Here is a 17,633-nt window from a genome sequence, read left to right on the forward strand (position 1 = left end):
GTGTTTTCGCCAAGCACGAGGGTTCAAAGCCGGACTAAACCCACGGGTTCAAGCTGGAATTGAAAGATTGCCTCTTAAGATTAGCCGTTGCTCTCACTACTGAATTATACTGGATTAGAACATTACAACATCTGGTGAATCAGTGCTAACGGTTGATTAAACATAGCTATGCGATTAACTACGCTGTGATAATTGTGAGTGGATGAAGCATTAAGTTCAGTCATTTAGGGGATCGCTAGTCAGCAGGCTAGCTTGCTAATTCCACCATGATCTCATTCTACACTGAGAGACAATTGAAAACCAACAAATGAACCGCTGGACCGTTTTCTATTTACGTTTTGCACATGGCCATAGCAAGGTAACGAAACTAGCTAATATTCATCCTTAGTGGTAATCATGCTGAATATTATTACGATGGTTTGGATTAGATTAAGTGCTGTGAAGTGTCTGTAACAACAAAATAAACTATAAACGTTAGTGAATTTTAGTTTACAATCAAGGCCGGGATATTTGAATGCTATCAATTAGCATATGTCCCACATATGAGAATGCTAATGATTAGCCTTAGTCCCAGATATGTGAATACTAGCAATTAGCGTTAGTGTCACATTAGATATGTAAAGTGATTAGCATTAGTCTAAGGTATAAGAATACTAGCGATTAGCAGTAGTCTCAGATATGTGAATGCGAGCAATTAGCATTAGTCTCACATTAAGATATATTAGATACATGTATGCTAGCTATTAGCATTAGTCTCAGATATGTGCTAGCAATTCATTAGCTTTTACACAGGTATGTATTTTTGGGTTTGTGCTCATAAAGAGTGGTTTGCAGTTGTATAAGTTATTGTTTTCCTCTGAAATCCTCACAGTCTCGCCTACAGTAACAAAAGTCCGCCAAGAGGTCAGCTTGAGCTAATTATCTCTGTGAGCAATGTTTGGGGTGTCTCTTCTGTAGAGGGTGGGGTCGGCGAGGGCAATGCAGCAAAGGAACTTGTAGAACATGTAGTGCAGTGGTTAAAGTTTAATGTCCCTCTCCCCATCCTCTACGTCACCCCCCCCCCCTCGTGAGCCCTCTGGAACAGACACTAGCTCTCACTGTTTGAGACTGAAGAGATGGCTGCAGCGAGGTTAATCGGCTGATGCAGAACAACATGTAGAAAAGAAACCTCTCTCTCACTATATATATATATTTATACACACACACACACACATGCACACATGCACACACACACACAGGTGATGTCATCCCATGAAGCGCCCCTGCAGGATTGGAGGGCGACCAGCAGATGGCTGCCATAATGACGGGGCTTTTTCTACTTTGATCGGAGAATCTTATTCATCGGCTTGTCTCGTATGGAAAAGTGAAAAAGAGTGATGGTGACCAAGGAGAGGTGAAGATATGGGTGAGGTGTGGCGACTTACTACATCATACATGCATACGATCTTTGTATCATTCAATACACATAATATAAATATATATTACTCATGAATACTGTCAACAGGCTTCAAAGAAATACGTTTCCATGTTTTTACTAATAAACGTAGTATAAATGAGTCTCTCGACTGAGTGATCCACATGAAACTTCACCACTTATACAATCAGCATTTATTGTGTAACAGGTTTCATGACCTGTTGTGTTTCAATAGTCTACCGAGAAGCTGGATGTGATGTGTGTTTTCATTTCTGCAGGTGTCTCCTTTCGCGGCCTTGAGCTGATGGGTCATGTGACAATCGTCCCTTTAATAACTCCTCTGCAGCCATAACACAGACGCAGTCAGACTAATCACTGTGGGACTGGTGAAGATGACGCCATGGCTCTTCTTCTGTGTGTGCGTGTGCTCGTGTGTTACCTGCGTGCGCCTCCCCGTTGTCCCGGGCTGCCGCCGGCTCGTCCAGCGCCATCTGCTCGGCGAGCTCTGACAGCGAGTCGTCGACGGGCCGGGCGCTGCGCAGAGACATGGACAGCCTCCGCTTGATTATCTTCATCCTGTCCATCGCCCCAACACCACCACCGAGGGCCCACGGGCCTGAGAGAGAGGGGGAGGGGCAACCATCATCATCATCATCAACAGCCAGAACCCCCAGCAGCCCCAGCACCCTTCATTGTACGCCGTCCCTCCTGCACTGCCGCCTCGGCGCATTCCCTCCCATCCATTTGTTTAGGGATCTCCGCGCTGATTGTGTTTGCTCACGCAGCGCGCGCTCTTATTGTGGCGAGTCCCGAACACGCAACAAATGCCCCCCCCCCCCCCGGAGAGAAAGAGAGCCACAGAACAACAAAGAAAGTTAGGGCAGGAAAAAGGGCCCAGTGTGAGGCCCCCCGGAGACTCAGAGAGGAGCAGCCCCCCCCTGAGAGGAGCAGCATACATATATAAATATGTAGATACATGCACATTGTTTTTCTCTACGCTAACGTGGCAGGAAGTGGAGAGCCCTGAGAACTGTTTTAACAGAATCTGCTTTTAGGAAACAGTTTCTTTAGGACAACATTTGACATCAACATTTTAAGTTGCTTTAGCATGTGGTGCCTTCAGGGACCTGGGGAGGAGCGGCCTCCATTACTGCGTTTGTTTCACTCAGCGTTTGGATCAGAATGTTTCATCTTTTTGAGTCACTGTGTGGAGGAGGCTCCTTTCACCATCACCGTACTTCAAATGCACATACATGTGCATGTACACAATGATTGTCTAGTAAAATAATAGCACCCACAACTAGCGTTATGAGTCCGTATCACAATCTGATGTCAGTACCTACTTTAAGGGAGCGTTCCTCTCAGAGCCAGACACACACACACATATGTATATATATATATGTGTGTGTGTGTGTGCATATATGTGTATATATGTGTATATATATATGTGTGTATATATACTGTATATACATGTATTGTTTAGAGTGCGCAGCAGACATTTTAAATGTGAATATAGAGTATAAGTGTCTTTGAGTGTGTGTGTGTGTGTGTGTTCCTCTACGCTGTACTGGCCTGGAGCTAGAAGCAGCCACGGCAGAGTATTTCTGTCCCCCTTCCACTTCCACTTCTACTTCTGTGTGACCCATAAGAGCTGACATGCGCACACACACACACACACACACACACCCCTCTCTCTCTCTCTTTGTGTCCATCCTTGGAGGCTTCAACAAAAGCCCTTCTATCCTTTCAGGGAGCGAGCTGTGGGGGGCTCTAACCCCCGGTACGTCACCAGGTTCTAGTCCAAAAGGAGAAGATCCACCCGCCACATTCCCTCTGCCGGTCTACACCAGCCCCCCAACCCCAGAATAAAACTAAAAGTGAAAAAAAGGATTATGGATTATCAGTACGGAACGAATCTCCCTCCCCCCTCATTTGCATGTCGTTCCCAGACTTCCCTTCAGGAGAAGATGGAGAAGCCGGTTTATCGCAGCGTGAAGGCCGTTAATATGATGCAGATAAACATACGCAGTGATGTCGCCAACTCGCTTCTGTTTCTTGCATCCGTACGTCCTCAACTACCCCCCCCCCCACACACACACACACACACAGACACACACTATGACAGATAATGGCACAGTGCTCTGGTCATGCAGCAGCGATGCAGCTGGAGTCTCGGGGAGGGAAACCCTTCAGGTGACCCCCCCCCGGTGTGTCACATTGAATCCCTGCTGCATTAGTTCATTCCTGAGTTGCACTCCTGGCTGTGATGCACGTTGAGTGTGGTGAGGGTCTGTTACTGTGAGATCAGTGCTCCCTATCAGCCGATACCATAGACTGTGTACAGGCAGGGGGGGGGGGGGGGGGGTCATGACCTCACTCGACGGCCTGTGGGTGTTTCAAAGTTTAGCGTCTTGGCTTCTGACTGCACTGAGTACAGAAGTAATGATGCACGTTGATGCTGAATAATTAATCTCGTCTCTCTCACCCTGTAGAAATCCACACTGTTCTGCATCAGTGGTCTAGGTGCTGTGTTCAACACACACACACCCCTCCCCTCAAGACAAAAGCCACATGTCAGTGGGAAAAGGCCTCGGAGAGACTCTTGCTTCAGGGGGATGTCGGACATTTCTGTGTGGTAAACAACCAGGTCGAGGCAGCAGGAAGTGAACGTGCGTCTCAGACGTGGCAGCTGGGCAGAGGAAACACAGCGAGTGGGACGAGACACGTGGCTCCACACAAACACACACACACGGAGGACTCAGGCCCCTCCCACTGCCACTTCAAAAAGACGCCAATGCCCCTCGGCTGCTTTTACTTTCTGCTGGAATTTATTAAAATCTTCAATCAGCTGCTCAAAGAAACAGAAAGACCGGGATGAGGATGGTAAAAGTTACCTGTGTGTTTGCGAGGGAGGAAAACGCACACGGTTGTATTTATTCAAGACACACACACACACCATTTTGGGTTGCTAGGTTACAGGCCTGAGCTGGAACCACAGTGTTTGTGACTCTGAGGTGAGCAGGAGAAAGGAAACGAGGATTCACACTTCACGTCCCTCCGTCCTCAACATGTACGCACACACATCCACACACACAGACACACAGAGACACACACACCTCCCGGCCCTCACAGGTGTGAACAGGTAGTTACACAGAGCTCAGGAGCTCGCTAGTTACTAGTTATGAAGGACACGCTCACACAGGGCAGAGAGGAGTCGCCCCTGGTGGACGTCAGAGGGAATGCAGCTTTAAGACACCTCCAGAAGAGGATTCATACTGCACATCACTACATCATCACTGCATCAGCTTTTCTCTAAACACCCCCACAAGTCTGAGTACAATGACTGAGAAATCCCAATGATGGGAACAGGAATGGATATTTAGTGAACCAAGTCTTGATCTTCTTCTGCTTCAGTCCGATGTCGTCGCTTCTCTTCCATCACTAGACAAGCATCTTTCTGCCATGAATCACTCACGTGCACTCACGTGCACTGTGGCAGAGTGGAACAGTCACTGAGTGGCACTCCCAAACGCCGCCTGGCACCGCGGCCTGAGGATGCATGAGTAATGCCCAAATCTGCCCAACTACAGAATCCTACGCACACGCGCACACAAAAGTTGTTCCTCGCGCGGCCGGCGCTCCTCCTTGGCCTCTTTTCTGTCCCTTAATATCGGACGAGTTTAAAACAGGAGTAATTATGGGAGAAGATGAATCACTAAACACAAGGTGGGGGGCCGGGGGTTAAAAAGGGCTTCTGAGATGCATCAATATTCAAAAATTGATAACCTAATTGTCAACGTTGTTAGGGTCATCAGGAAGTCTGTTTCTTCCCGCTGGCCCTGAATCCAACACACCTTAACACAGGTGTGTCATGTTTACGCTGTAAAACTTTATCTGTCTGTGTTAATTATTTGTGAATAAGGGCCGATTGTTATGTCACATGACTCGGATCATGCGGTCTTTGTGCCAATGTTTTCTCAATGTCCCTCAGGTTGACCCGTCTGTTCAGTTTCTACTGAATTGGCAGAAGATAATGGAACTAAACGGGTTATAAAGAGCAGATGAACACGGCTGGGAACAATAGATCATGTAAAAGCATCAATAAGTGTACCACATCAGAGAAAATACCAAACTGAGCCACATGAGGACAAAGGTGGACGAATGAAGATGCAGGAGGACGAAGGAAGGAGGACAGAGGAGAACAGAGAAGATTGAAGCAAAACAGAGGATGAAGCAGGAGGATGGAGGAGCCATCATGGCTCTGGGGAGGTCTAGCTCAGAGGGGTCACACAGAGGTCACTGTAACATCACTTAGTGACGGATGATGTGGATGAAATCAATATCAAAACTTCCCATTCAATCACATTTAATCCCATTGCTGTTGGACAGGAGTCTTCTGTTCGAACATACATACGATCCTTTGGGAGACTAAATGATTTCATCGGGTTAGGAGAGTTTGGTTCCCCTGAAAGTCTTTGGATGAACCCTCAAAGGATTATTGACACAACGGTTGAAAGATTCTCCAGCAACAGAACCCTGAGTGGGTTCTAGATGAACCCATGGCGCATCAAAGGATCCCGTACAGAACCTTCTGGTGGATGTCCCCTTGAAGACTAAAGGGTTCTTGTGGAACATAGAATGGTCTTTAGTTTAACCCCTGAGTGGGTTCTTGTTGACACCTTTGTTTGGCCTGGATAGAACCTCAAGAGGGCTCCGAGGAACCCTTACACCAGGAGAGGTGGAACATATTACAAGGCGATCAGCAGAAGGGACGTAGGTGGTTATATAGAAAATCATAACAAAAGTAGCAAAACTGGATTATTGTTATAATCATTATTACGGAGAAGGACGCTGCTGTTAAAGAGAACTTTAATCTTTCATCATTAAAAAGAAGAGTTACATGAGCACGCGGCGAACAGGTAGAACTAGAAGTGATGTCGACATGTCGGAATGTACCGAGGCTCCTCACGGTGATAATAACCCATCAATTACACCCCGCTCATTAGTGAGGTCATCCGCCCCGGAGAGAGGAGCGTGAATAATGGAGTCAGAAACCACATTCCAACTGGTAACCCTGAATGTCATGGGGGGAGTGGGGGGGGGGGGGGGGGGGGTCGTGCTACCGGGGGTCGGACAGGCTCCATGGGGGAGACGCGCAGTCGGCATCGGGCCTCCGGACCCTCCGGGGCCTCCCGGCGGCTTGTCGGTCAGCTCCTCTCCCCGTGTTTTCCTGACGCGAGTCCCCGGGAGGAGGAGAGGCAAAGCGGGGGAGGAAAGTTGTGCGCCGGACCCTCCACGCGGAGAGGAGCGTGTCAGAGGCGGGGTGAGCGTGACACGCCGCCATACCGGTGCACCCACGTAGAGACGAGCACCGACCCGACACTTCTACACGTCGCTGTCCGCATCTCGGCCGCGACGAGCCACAAACGTCCGCGAGTCTGTCCGGACGCAGAACTACACCTGCACCGCCAGGTGATCGCAGCACGCTCGAGCTCGTCTTTGCGTCCCAACGGGATCAAAACGTGGATTTAAGACAGTCTAAGCATCAACACCCCCCCCCCCCCCCCAAAAAAAAAAGAAACCCCAAAGCCCCGCTGCCACCGACCTGCTGGCTGCGTGCTGCAGGAGGCTTTTGTTCCGCTGGGTCCGGTAATCCAGGCGGGACTCGATCACTGCGACAACTTCCTCCAACTCCTTCTGCAGGGAGCGCAGGCTCGGCCGATACGTTCCGTTCCGTTCCGTTCCTACCGGACCTGGGTCGGATACTTCGTGTCGCAGTGGCCCGGTGCCCCGGGCTGGTGCATTATGCGCGTGTGTGAAGCACGCCGTCCCGTCCGCTGGATCCGAGGCTGTGGATCCTGAGTGGAAGCGGTGGCGTGATCCCGGAAAACACCGCAAGGGGTTATAGACTCTAACCCCCTCCCTCCCCCTCCCTCCTCTCTCTCTTTGTAGAATAATATAAAGAAAGGGTTAGACCGACTCATGGGGGGGGGGGGCTGGATCCCGTTGCACGGATATTCTGGATGAATTATGCATGCGCAGAGATATTATGGAGATTTCCCAGTTGGCATCAACATCAAATAGAATAATAATTACCACGTTTCGTTTCTTTGAAATAACATTTTTTTTCCTGAGGTCCCGGAGTTTATAAATATAATATAAACACATGAGATGTAGGGCCAACGTTTGTTATCAATGTTATCAATGTGTTATCAATATGACACAATATGATTAAAAACAAGTTTAAGCATTATAAACACTGTTAAACAATATTTTTTTTTAAATATATACACTTATAAATAAAGGTAAACACCCCAAACGTATCAGTACTGTTTACTTCCGGTTACAGTGAGGGGGGGGGGGGGGGGGGTAAAACCCATCATGTATGGGTCGCCGTTTGTAAAATGTTGCACGTTCTAAAATCCTGCGCAGTTTTCATACATTAAGCGTTATCATATGAATAAAAAAAGCAGGACAATATTCACATGTCACTTTTTCAAACATTTGGAGACAAAATCGTGTAAATACATGCAACACCTTTTCCAAGTACAATGTTTGGCAGTAACACAAAGTTGTTAAATAATAAATGTTAAATGTAAATGTTAAATGTTATATATAAATGTTAAATATAAATGTAAATGTTAAATATAACATATTGGCTTCCTCCAGCGGTTCAACCCTTAATGACCAAACGATTTAAATATTTGTAGAGATTAAGATGAAGAGGCTTCACAATGTGCTCTCACTTATTAGGTACAGGAGTTTAGGTCCAGACATCTAGAGGCACGACTTGAGCGATTGGCGCCACCTGCTGACATGAACATGATCAAACATCATTTATACTTTGATGGTTGGTTCCTTATCACATTTGCTTGGAACACGTATAAGTTCGGTGACATATTGACCCTCCTTCGCCTCATATTTGAGTTGCAGGGGGAATGTAATAAGTAATTTAGTCCTATCAGAAAGGTCATTGTGGGTTAAACTAGATGGAACAACAAAGGTTTCGATTTCAATTAAGAACAGAGACATCAGTTTAGAGGAAGCAATTACCTAAAAATACCTAACTCCTTCAGGCCAATTATTTCCACGGAAGCTGTGGTGTGATTTAAAATAAACTTAACTATTGTCACATATCAGTGGCTGATTCCTAGTTCCAAATACAGTACCTTTTTTTGGGAACTTTTACTCTCATTTTACTGTAACAGGCTCTGACAGGTCTTCCCCGTATCAGTACTGGATCCGGTTTAGGTAATGTGAAGGATGAAATACCAACCCCAAACAATATTTTGAAGTTTAACTCCTTTATTAAGCAGTTACAGTGGGGTCACATATTCTGACAACTTAGCCAATGTGCTGGTCCATTAAATATTTTGTTTCTTTTCTTAACACTACAATATGATGCTTTCATCCGTGGACTCTTCTCCCCCCTCCATTGTCTAGCACGCAGGAGCAGACGATGCGAAACAGCGCCCTCTGCGGTCACAGTTTCTGATGGGTCACAGATTTCGGTGTAACACCGGCGTGGCCCGGTAGAAGCCGCTAACGGCTTCACCGGGGCACCGGAAGCGGAGCTACGGCTCCTCTGACGTCCGTCCTGTTGTTAGGCAGGTTGTCAGGGGCAGCGCATCAGCCGGTTAAGCTAGCTAGCCCGCGGCTAACACGGAATTCAAGGGACTTCAGCTGACGATGACACATTTATTCAAAAAGGAAAACGACACCAAAGTACCAGCACACTGACGCCGAGTTTCCTCGGCTGTACGGAGAAAGCAGAGGAGACGACGGTGTCGAGTTTGTCCGAAGCGCCCGGAGGTTTTCCCTGTTAGCTCACGTTAGCTAGGTCTGCTAACGTCGAGCAGCGGGCTAATGCTACGAACCAGACGTTGACAGCAGCGTTACCTTGTCAATAGATACAACCGGCTCCCCCATTTCAACATGGAAGACACGCCAGAAGATTTAATGGAAGAGGTAGTGGAGGAAGAGGAGGAGGAGGTGGATGAAGAAGAAGAACACAACAACAACGACGACGACGACTTGCCACCACCACCACCGTCCCTCAAAGCCCCCTTTCGCTCCGCCCGAATGCAGATCCAGAGGAGCAGCGTGTGCTCTCGGGCTTACTTCGTGGTCGTCATGGTGTTCTTCCACATGTACATTCTCAACGTCATCGGCCTGCTGCTCTACGTGCACTACAACAACGGCCCCGGCGAGCTCGTCGTCGGCGACGCGGGCCCCCCGGCGTCGGTGGAAGACGGGGGAACCCTTATGCCCCCCCCGGACCCGGCCTCTAGGGAGCCGCCCGGGGAGGACCACGGTCAGAGCCTCAGCCTGCCGCGCATCGAGGGGATACGGGTGAGAACACGGATTGCTGCATCATATTTGCAGGTGACACAGAGCCGCTGCTCGTGCATGTGATGACGACCCTTGTTGTGCATCCGCACAGGTGGGACACGTGCAGCAGGTGTCCCTCGTGCCGGACAGAACGCACGCGATGAGGACGCTCAGCCTGAAGCCTCTGCTGTTCGGTGAGTCTTCATTAACGACCGGCACATTGATGGGTTTAGAACATATCACGTTTAATTGCTCTCAAAGCCGTGCAAATATAGACCAGCGATATTTGCTTAAAATTCAAAGATATGTACATTTCTATTGAACATCTTGTTTAACAGTGTGTGGTCAGCTGACTGCTTCTCTCCACCACTTCCAGAGAAGTTTGCATCACATGTTGTTTGGCCTCATTCACAACTGTTGGATCCTAACCGCTATGCAGCTGTTTGATGTGCACGCTCCTGGCTCCTGCACCTGTGACGTTTCCACTTGCGCGCGGCCGCCACCAGGTTCTTGTCCCGCTTCTGCCAGGCGTAGGCCTTGGCGACCACCAGGCGCTCGCCCTGCACGGCGCCGGTCAGCAGGAAGGCCCCCCCGCGCAGGCTGCGGCGCGTCATGTTTCCCACGCAGGTGGCGTCCCTTTCCAGCCAAAGCTGCACGCGGGAGCGGATCTGGCCCCCCACCAGCGGCCCATGCTTCAGGACGTCCAGTTTGGCGCCCAGCGAGAACTGGGACAGGCTCCCCGGGCTGGACTTGAGCCGTGTCAGACGCAGCTTCACGACTGTGTGTGTGTGTGTGTGGGGGGGGGGGGGGGCAGATAAACACAAACCTGGGATGAGCGTGTCAGCTTCTCTGTGACGAGGGGAAAGAACACGATACTCACCAAAGTCGCTCTGACAGAAGGTCTCCAGCGTGTCCCTGGGGGAGGCGGCCTCCTCCAGCTCACAGTCCCGGCAGCTCGCCTGGGGCACTGAAACAGTAAAATAAAGTGTGACCGCTTCATTGAATGAAGCCCGCCGAGGCGTGCGTGTCTCGCGTGCGTCTCGGCTCGTTACCTCTGCGTCCCGCTTCGTGGGCGGAGCCGTTGGCGGCGGCGGCGGAGGAGATGCACATCCGGTGGTCGGCGGGGTACTGGTCGCAGTGCAGGATGTCTGGCCACGGGTAACCATAGCAACTCATGATCGGTGCGCAGCTGTCCCGCACAGACTCACACAGACTCCTGCAGGGCGAGATGAACCTGGGGGGCCGGGGGGGTAAATCAGTTTTCTCTAAACTGAGAAAAAGGCGATAATTGTTATCTCTCATTTCCTACCACACAACTACTTGTGTGCACTGTCCTTGGTGTTGTGGAGGACTCACCTGTCGAGGCAGATGGGGGCGAACAGCGAGCACAGGAAGACCCGGGCGTCGCGGTGACACTCCCTGGCGAGCAGCGGCAGCCAGCTGGCGCTCTGCTGGACCGCCTCGGCCGGGGACTCGTGGCCCAGGAGGTTGGGCATCCTCATGGTGTCGTACCCGATGTTCTGGCACAGGGCCATGCCCGGCGGGATGGGGAGGCAGCGGGAGGGGCCGCGCGGCCCCCGCAGTGCGCCCTCAGACCCTGTGGCCCTGAAGCCGCCCGCGTCCTTCACCCCAGGTCTGCCCTCCGGCCCGCTCCTCGCTCCGCCGGCGAGCAGAAGGAGCAGCAGCAGCAGCAGCAGGGAGGCCGGAGGAGAGGAGGCTGTGGTGGAAGGAGCACGGAGCGCTGCAGTCATCCTGTGAGGGAGGTGGGGGCAGACGAGCGCTCCTGCAGTCGGTCAACAGAGACAATGCAGGAGAGGCTGGCAGGATACAAGTATTTATAGTGGGGTCGGTGATTTGCATAGGAAGGGGAGGTGTAGGGGGGGCTCACACACTTCAAGAGATGCTTGTATTGTCTTTCAGGTGGACGGCCCTGTGTCTGCCTTCATGTGGTGGAACTCCTGTCCCACTCTGACACCCCCCCCCCCCCCCTCCCCTCCCCTCACCTGCTGAGTGTGTTCACGTCCACAACAACAAGGATACGATGAAGCTAAAACAGGACGTTAAGCGACCTACACTAATGAGCTCTTGTTCCGTCATTGTTTGAAGACGGTCGAGTGCACTGAATGCCCCCCCCCCCCTTCCTGCCCCCCGGTGTTTGTGGTGCTGAACATTTATTTCTCCACTTTTCATTGATTCGTTAATAAGAGTTGCTGTTGTGTGGCCCTGCTGCGTTAGCCGTGACCTGATTCCTGTCCAGACAAACAGGTCACTTCCTTTCCGGAAGGGGGGAGGGGGGGGTGCCCCTTCATTTATATCAGTTATCCAGATTAATGAGGCTTGACTGGACAAATGGGTAGAGTGTAAAAAGACATGCGTGACAAACAATGTGTCTACTGTAAGGTCGAGGCCCTTTCATCCCGAGTGAATACCACTAGTTCGTTCCTTCACACGGACATCTGAGTACGTCCAACGGAAGCCGGGGGCCGAGGACGTGTGTCTCAAAGTTAGAGACGAGGCGGAAGTCCGTAAGGAAGTACAGATTCCCAGAACCCCGCTGTGTCTCCCTCCGTGGGATACACTACTCCACAGATGACTCTCTGGGGGCTGACGGGGGGGGGGGGGGTCATTATGTGTGTGTGTGTAGATCCATTGAAGCATTCTGGTACTCATGCACCTCCTGAAACGTGTCGTTCATCAGCATCAAGCGCGAGACAACGTTAACCAGCTCACTTTAGGCCAATAGGAAGCATTCAACGGGATCAGCGCTACTCCGACTCGCATGTTGGTCGTTTACTGTCAAAACATGAGATGTTCATGTGGTTTTTCTGGGCACACACATGCTAATCATGCTACTTGTAGCACTGATCAAACCGTTCACACCCGACGGTTCTGTTGGCTAATCTAAAGTAATCCACTTAGTCTGACAGATCAAGGCTGCCTCGTCCACACAGATCCACTAATCCACTCAAGTCACTCACTCTCCGTCTCAGGTGTGTGTGAACCCAGAGCGGATGTTTAGCGTTGCATAATCTCTGAAGCACTCTCTTTGATCGATGGGAGGCTCATGATAATGTGCCTCTTTCATTTCCATAATTGTGTGTTTAGGGTTAGATGCAGCTCTCCATTTTGAGTTGTGATTAAAAAGCCAGAATAAATACCACTTCCTTCAGAAAGGTGTCTGCAGAGCGCCCTAACACCCCCCCCCCCCCCCCCCCCCCGCCCCCCCTCTAGAGATTCCAGACTTCCTGTCGGAGGAGGAGTGCCGCATGGTGGTGCAGCTGGCTCGCCTCAAGGGTCTGACGGAGAGTCGGACCAGCGCCGCGGCACCGGGCCCGGGCCTCGAGGAGGCCAGCCAGCCTCTGCTGTCCCTCAGCACGGAGGAGGTCTTCAGCCTGCTGGACCTGAACCAGGACGGGCTGCTGCAGAAGCAGGAGGTGAGACGGACTGAAAGGACAGGAAGTGAACGCTCTCCAACGGGGGGAAAACAACATTGTGCTCTCTTGTCCAGATTGTGAGTCACTCGCACTCTCAGGACGGAACCTGGCTGAACCCAGACAACTTGAGGCAGATCCTCTCTGGTGTGGAGGCCCGTCCAACAGGTAGGTGTGTGTGTGTGTGTGCCCCCACAGTAAAGTTGAAATTATGTTTTCTTCATTTGTGGATCTAAAGGTTGTTCTTTTGGGATTGAGCTCTTTTACAACCTGATATCAAGTACACAAGTAGAATGAGAAGGAGAAATGAGGCAGAACCTTACGTGTGGTTTGTGCTTCTGCTGCTGAGAGGAAGTGTCCCCTCTATGTGAGAGAAGCTGTGACCTGACGCCATTGTGCCGGATGTGGCCGCATCCTATCTCATTAAAAGTTGATTATCCTCCAAACCCCTTCTTCTTCATACCCACCCGTCCAGCTCTGCTCAGACCCCCCCCCCCCTGAGCTATTGTCGAGGCGTGGGGGTCTCCCAGGGGAACAGACGTTCATTCAGCTGAAAGTAACCGCAGGCACTGGGACAAAGAGGGAAAAGGATGGAGCACCGGAGGGGGGGGGGGGGGGTCCAGATTAGCACAAAGCTGCAGTCCAGGTTCAGGATAGAAGCTCAATTTCTAAAACCCAGCTGCAGGTTTCAGTTTTTTTTAAGAAGGCCTGAGACGCTTGTTTCATCATCAAATTCTTCAGTCATAAAGTATTCAGCCAGCTGAGGCCAGCTGTCATTGCAGCCATGCACCAGTTTGGAGCCCCCTGTTGAGTGTTTTCAGAACAGTTGTCGTCATGACGCATCCTGCAGGTCTGGGGGGGGGGGGGGTGTCTGGTTTGTGTCTTTCAGAGAGCTTCAGGCTCTTCTGAGGACACGTCCTGTAAGGTAGATGATGATTGGCCGGCCCACTAGTGAGCTGAATCCCGATAATGTTTCTTCCTAATCGGTACAACGGTTTAGGAGGCAAGGTGAAAAAATGGACTTTTTCCAAATTCTCCCTTGACACCGGTATAAATTCATCAGAACAGGATATTTAATGGGAAACAGGAGATTTTCCTTCAGACTTGTGAAGCGATATTAACCAATATTTATAATAGAAAAAATAATGATAATCAGGACTTTTAAACTGAAGCTGTTGTGTTACTGAAAGTGTGGTATCATGATTTCACAACGCTCATTTATGTCTGCACTTATGGTTATGTTAGTTCTGCACTTTATGGGTGGGATAAAATGTGTGTGTGTGGGGGGGGGGGGGCAGGGCTGCTGACCCTGGAGGACTTTGGCCGTGTTTATGATCAGTCCCGGCGCCCCGGACAGCAGCGCAGCGGGAAGCTGCAGAGTGGCTTCAAACAGAGAAACAAACACACATGGCTCCACCAAGGCCCCGGATCCCACCATGTGCTGCAGAGCCTCAGGAACAGGTACATGCACACGCACACGCACACACACACGCACACACACACACACACACACGCGCATTCATCATTCATTAAGCGTCTGTGTCTTTCTCTCAGACTGATTGGTCTGACCCGTCTGCCCTCCCCATTGGTCGAGCTGAGTGAGCCGCTGCAGGTGATTCGTTACGAGCACGGCGACTTCAGCGACGCCCACCACGACAGCAGCGCCGCCCGCTCAGAGACCACCTGCGAGCACTCGCGCCTGGCGGGGAACGCGTCAGCTCTCACGGCGGTCTCCTGCAGGTGTGTGTGTGTGTGTGTGTGTGAGATCAGACACACACTCAAACCTTCAATCCTCCCACAGCGTCTGAGGCTTCCATTCGTCAAAAAGTCACTCATTTTGAGTAAATAGTTGTTTGAAGGAGACATTTTCACAATCGTATGAAATAAAAATAAGGGAAAGAAACTTAAAAATGTATACCTATTCATTTTTGTAGCTTTACATGTTTATGAAAGTGTAACATGTAATGAAAGTTAAAATAACCTTTTGCTGGTGGTTTAGTCTGGAAACTTTCTGTGAATTATTCTTAGAAATAAAAGTAAAAAAGGAAGTGTTAAACTCGCTGACTCACTTCCTGTTTGCGGGTGCAGAGCTCCTCCATTGGCGCTGTTAATGATGTGTGAGGACCCATGGTGTGACGCAGTGTCGTGTCCTTGTGGTTCCAGGTATCTGACCATGTTGTTCTACCTGAGCTCTGTAGAGGAAGGGGGTGAGACCACCTTTCCTGTGGCTGACAACCGCACCTACGAGGAGCAGGTGAGTCTGCTTTCACTCCGTCCCTGTCGGCCTGTGAAATGATGCTCAGCCCCACCTTGGCCCCCCTGCTGTGTGTCCCAGGCGCTGGAGCAGGATGGAGTGGATCTGACTGACAGCCGGGAGACGTGCGTCAGAGGGAACATGAGGATCAAACCCGCGGCCGGCACCGCTCTGCTCTGGTACAACCACCTCTCCGATGGAAGAGGTGAGGAGGCTTAAGTTTATTCTACTCTGTTTTTAATCCCTGAAAATATGTGTCGCCCACAACGGTTACATAAACCCAGTGAGGGAAATACTCGTGGGAGGAGTCAGCCGATCAGCTGACTATCAACTTCTGTCCTCTTACGTTTCACTCTTTAAACTTCAGTCCCGGGCTGACGGGATTATGTTATTGCATTCCAACAATCCCATTGTGTCTCACTGAAGTCCTCAATCTAGTCCTAGTTAAGACGTTAAGAGGAGCATTTATTGTGTTACAGGTTTCATGACATGTGTTTAAATATGCAAATGAGGCCTTATGTGATACCCCCCCAGGTTGGATGGGGGAGCTGGACGAGTACTCGCTGCACGGCGACTGCCCCGTCTCCCGCGGCCTGAAGTGGACGGCCAACAGCTGGGTGAACGTGGACCCTGATCACCGGCAGCAGACCCGCTACCAGAGACTCGCCGCTCAGAGGCATCGGGCCGCCGTGGAGGAGCACTACCAACCGCTCCCTCACAGCGACCTCCACCAGGACCTCCACCAGGAACTATAGCCAGCTCCAGCCGGACCAGACAGAGCCCATTTAAAGAAAAAAAAACTTGAGTCCCCTTTGCATTGACGAATCCGACGAGGCATCGCCGATCTTTTTTATGTCCAAAATTGAAGTGAAAAATTGCACAAAACGATGAATGAGTCTCGCTTCACTCCTGTTTTTAATGTTCAGCTACTGAATACAAAGTAAATTCCACCACGAGTTTGTATGGATCACAATGGAGAATTGTGGTTGGCAGAACTCTTGGTTTCAGCTAAGTGATAACTACATATTAATTATGTAGATTTAGATTTAAAATCTACTGCCATTATCTAATCAATATCTGATGAATAATCAGATAAACATATACAAAGCTAAAGCAGTCATGTCTAAGAGATACAACCTCCTTCCCCACCTTCATTTATGTGTACTAGTCTTTTACTTCCTTTAAAGGGTTGAAGCCTTTTGTCTACTATCATATCAAAATATTCATCCGTGAATGTGTTTCTGTGAGAAACCTCTGACACTGTTCTTCTGCTTCCAGAGTTAATGAGCTTTTTATCATGAAACATTATTTATTGACGGTTTGATGCGCTGTCGTCACACTGAATGTGGGAGGCCAGTCCTTCAATATTCCAAATCCTTTGTATCCTCACATGTCACATATTTAATTATCTCAGAGTATTTATTTGAGCGTTATTTAAGTTGAAAGAATGTGTATTTATTAAAGCTGGTGTCATTCACTGCATCTTAATGTATTCTCTTCTGTTTTATGAAACATAAAGTAATGTATGTTGTACTTGTCAGTGTGATCAATCATGTCACCACCAGATGTCCCCCAAAGTCCAGTACAGCAAATGTCCTGAGATTTTTATCTATATATATATATATATATAAATATAGAGAGAGAGAGAGATTTATATGAACCTGGCGGCACTATTATCCCGTTAGCACCAGTTCCTAGATATTCAATAATTCAAGTTTTATTGGCCAAATAAACAATTTCTCATCAAATTACACAAGAACTGTTTAAGTAGTTCAATGAAACTAACATTACAAGGGCTTTATCCAAATTCCGCACAAAATGAAGCTTTTAATGGCTACTGCATTCTCAAAATGAATCAACCCCTTCATGATAAGCCTCTTCAGTACTTAGTAGAGCCGCCTTTGGCCTTTTAGCTTCTTACAGCCTTCCTGAGGAATATTAGCCCATTCCTCATGGGGACTGGCTCCAGTGCAGAAATATTTTAATTCTGGCTTTCGCAACCGGTTTAGGGCACCTTTACATTAGCTCGCTGTGATGCAGAGACTGAGCGGGACTAACGGCCCCTCCGCCTCGTTTCCCGCCATTCCGGAGAAGGGCGGGCTAATGGTAGCCTACTGGACTAACTGGCTAGTGGGCGGGCTAATGGTCGCCTACTGGGATAACTGGCCAGTGGGCGAGCTAATGGTAGCCTACTGGGCTAACT

At 49.6% G+C, this 17,633-nt stretch overlaps 2 protein-coding genes across 5 annotated transcripts in view; one reads left to right on the forward strand and one right to left on the reverse strand.

Moving 5' to 3' along the window:
• The window catches only part of LOC119221929 (cyclin-dependent kinase 17-like), a 29,265-nt gene extending 21,897 nt beyond the window's left edge, over positions 1-7,368 (reverse strand). For 2 of the 4 annotated variants that reach the window (XM_037478142.2, XM_037478140.2), the window contains exons 1-2: positions 7,020-7,367; positions 1,854-2,030 (exon numbers count right to left, since the gene is read on the reverse strand). In XM_037478142.2, coding sequence (XP_037334039.1) covers positions 1,854-1,998 — 145 coding nt within the window. In that variant the 5' untranslated portion in view covers positions 1,999-2,030; positions 7,020-7,367. Of the gene's footprint in view, positions 1-1,853; positions 2,031-7,019 lie in introns of all 4 variants that reach the window. The other 2 variants (XM_037478139.2, XM_037478143.2) reach the window with 2 other exon arrangements.
• A 1,403-nt stretch (positions 7,369-8,771) lies between these two features.
• Positions 8,772-16,963, forward strand: LOC119223801 (transmembrane prolyl 4-hydroxylase-like). The gene is made up of 9 exons (XM_037481229.2): positions 8,772-9,766; positions 9,858-9,939; positions 12,977-13,179; positions 13,254-13,344; positions 14,475-14,637; positions 14,731-14,916; positions 15,340-15,430; positions 15,512-15,635; positions 15,965-16,963. The coding sequence occupies exons 1-9, from the start codon at positions 9,350-9,352 to the stop codon at positions 16,183-16,185; spliced, it is 1,578 nt and encodes a 525-aa protein (XP_037337126.2). The 5' UTR covers positions 8,772-9,349; the 3' UTR covers positions 16,186-16,963.
• Positions 16,964-17,633: the final 670 nt, after the last annotated feature.

Source organism: Pungitius pungitius, chromosome 1, assembly GCF_949316345.1.
Source record: "Pungitius pungitius chromosome 1, fPunPun2.1, whole genome shotgun sequence".
Classification (NCBI taxonomy): Eukaryota; Metazoa; Chordata; class Actinopteri; order Perciformes; family Gasterosteidae; genus Pungitius; species Pungitius pungitius.

Excerpts from the sequence above, each read along its gene's own strand:
- LOC119223801 (XM_037481229.2), top strand. The coding sequence starts at position 9,350 with ATGGAAGACACGCCAGAAGATTTAATGGAAGAGGTAGTGGAGGAAGAG. Across the intron at positions 9,767-9,857 it reads CGCGCATCGAGGGGATACGG|GTGGGACACGTGCAGCAGGT; the intron begins GTGAGAACACGG and ends GCATCCGCACAG. Across the intron at positions 13,345-14,474 it reads TGTGGAGGCCCGTCCAACAG|GGCTGCTGACCCTGGAGGAC; the intron begins GTAGGTGTGTGT and ends GGGGGGGGGCAG.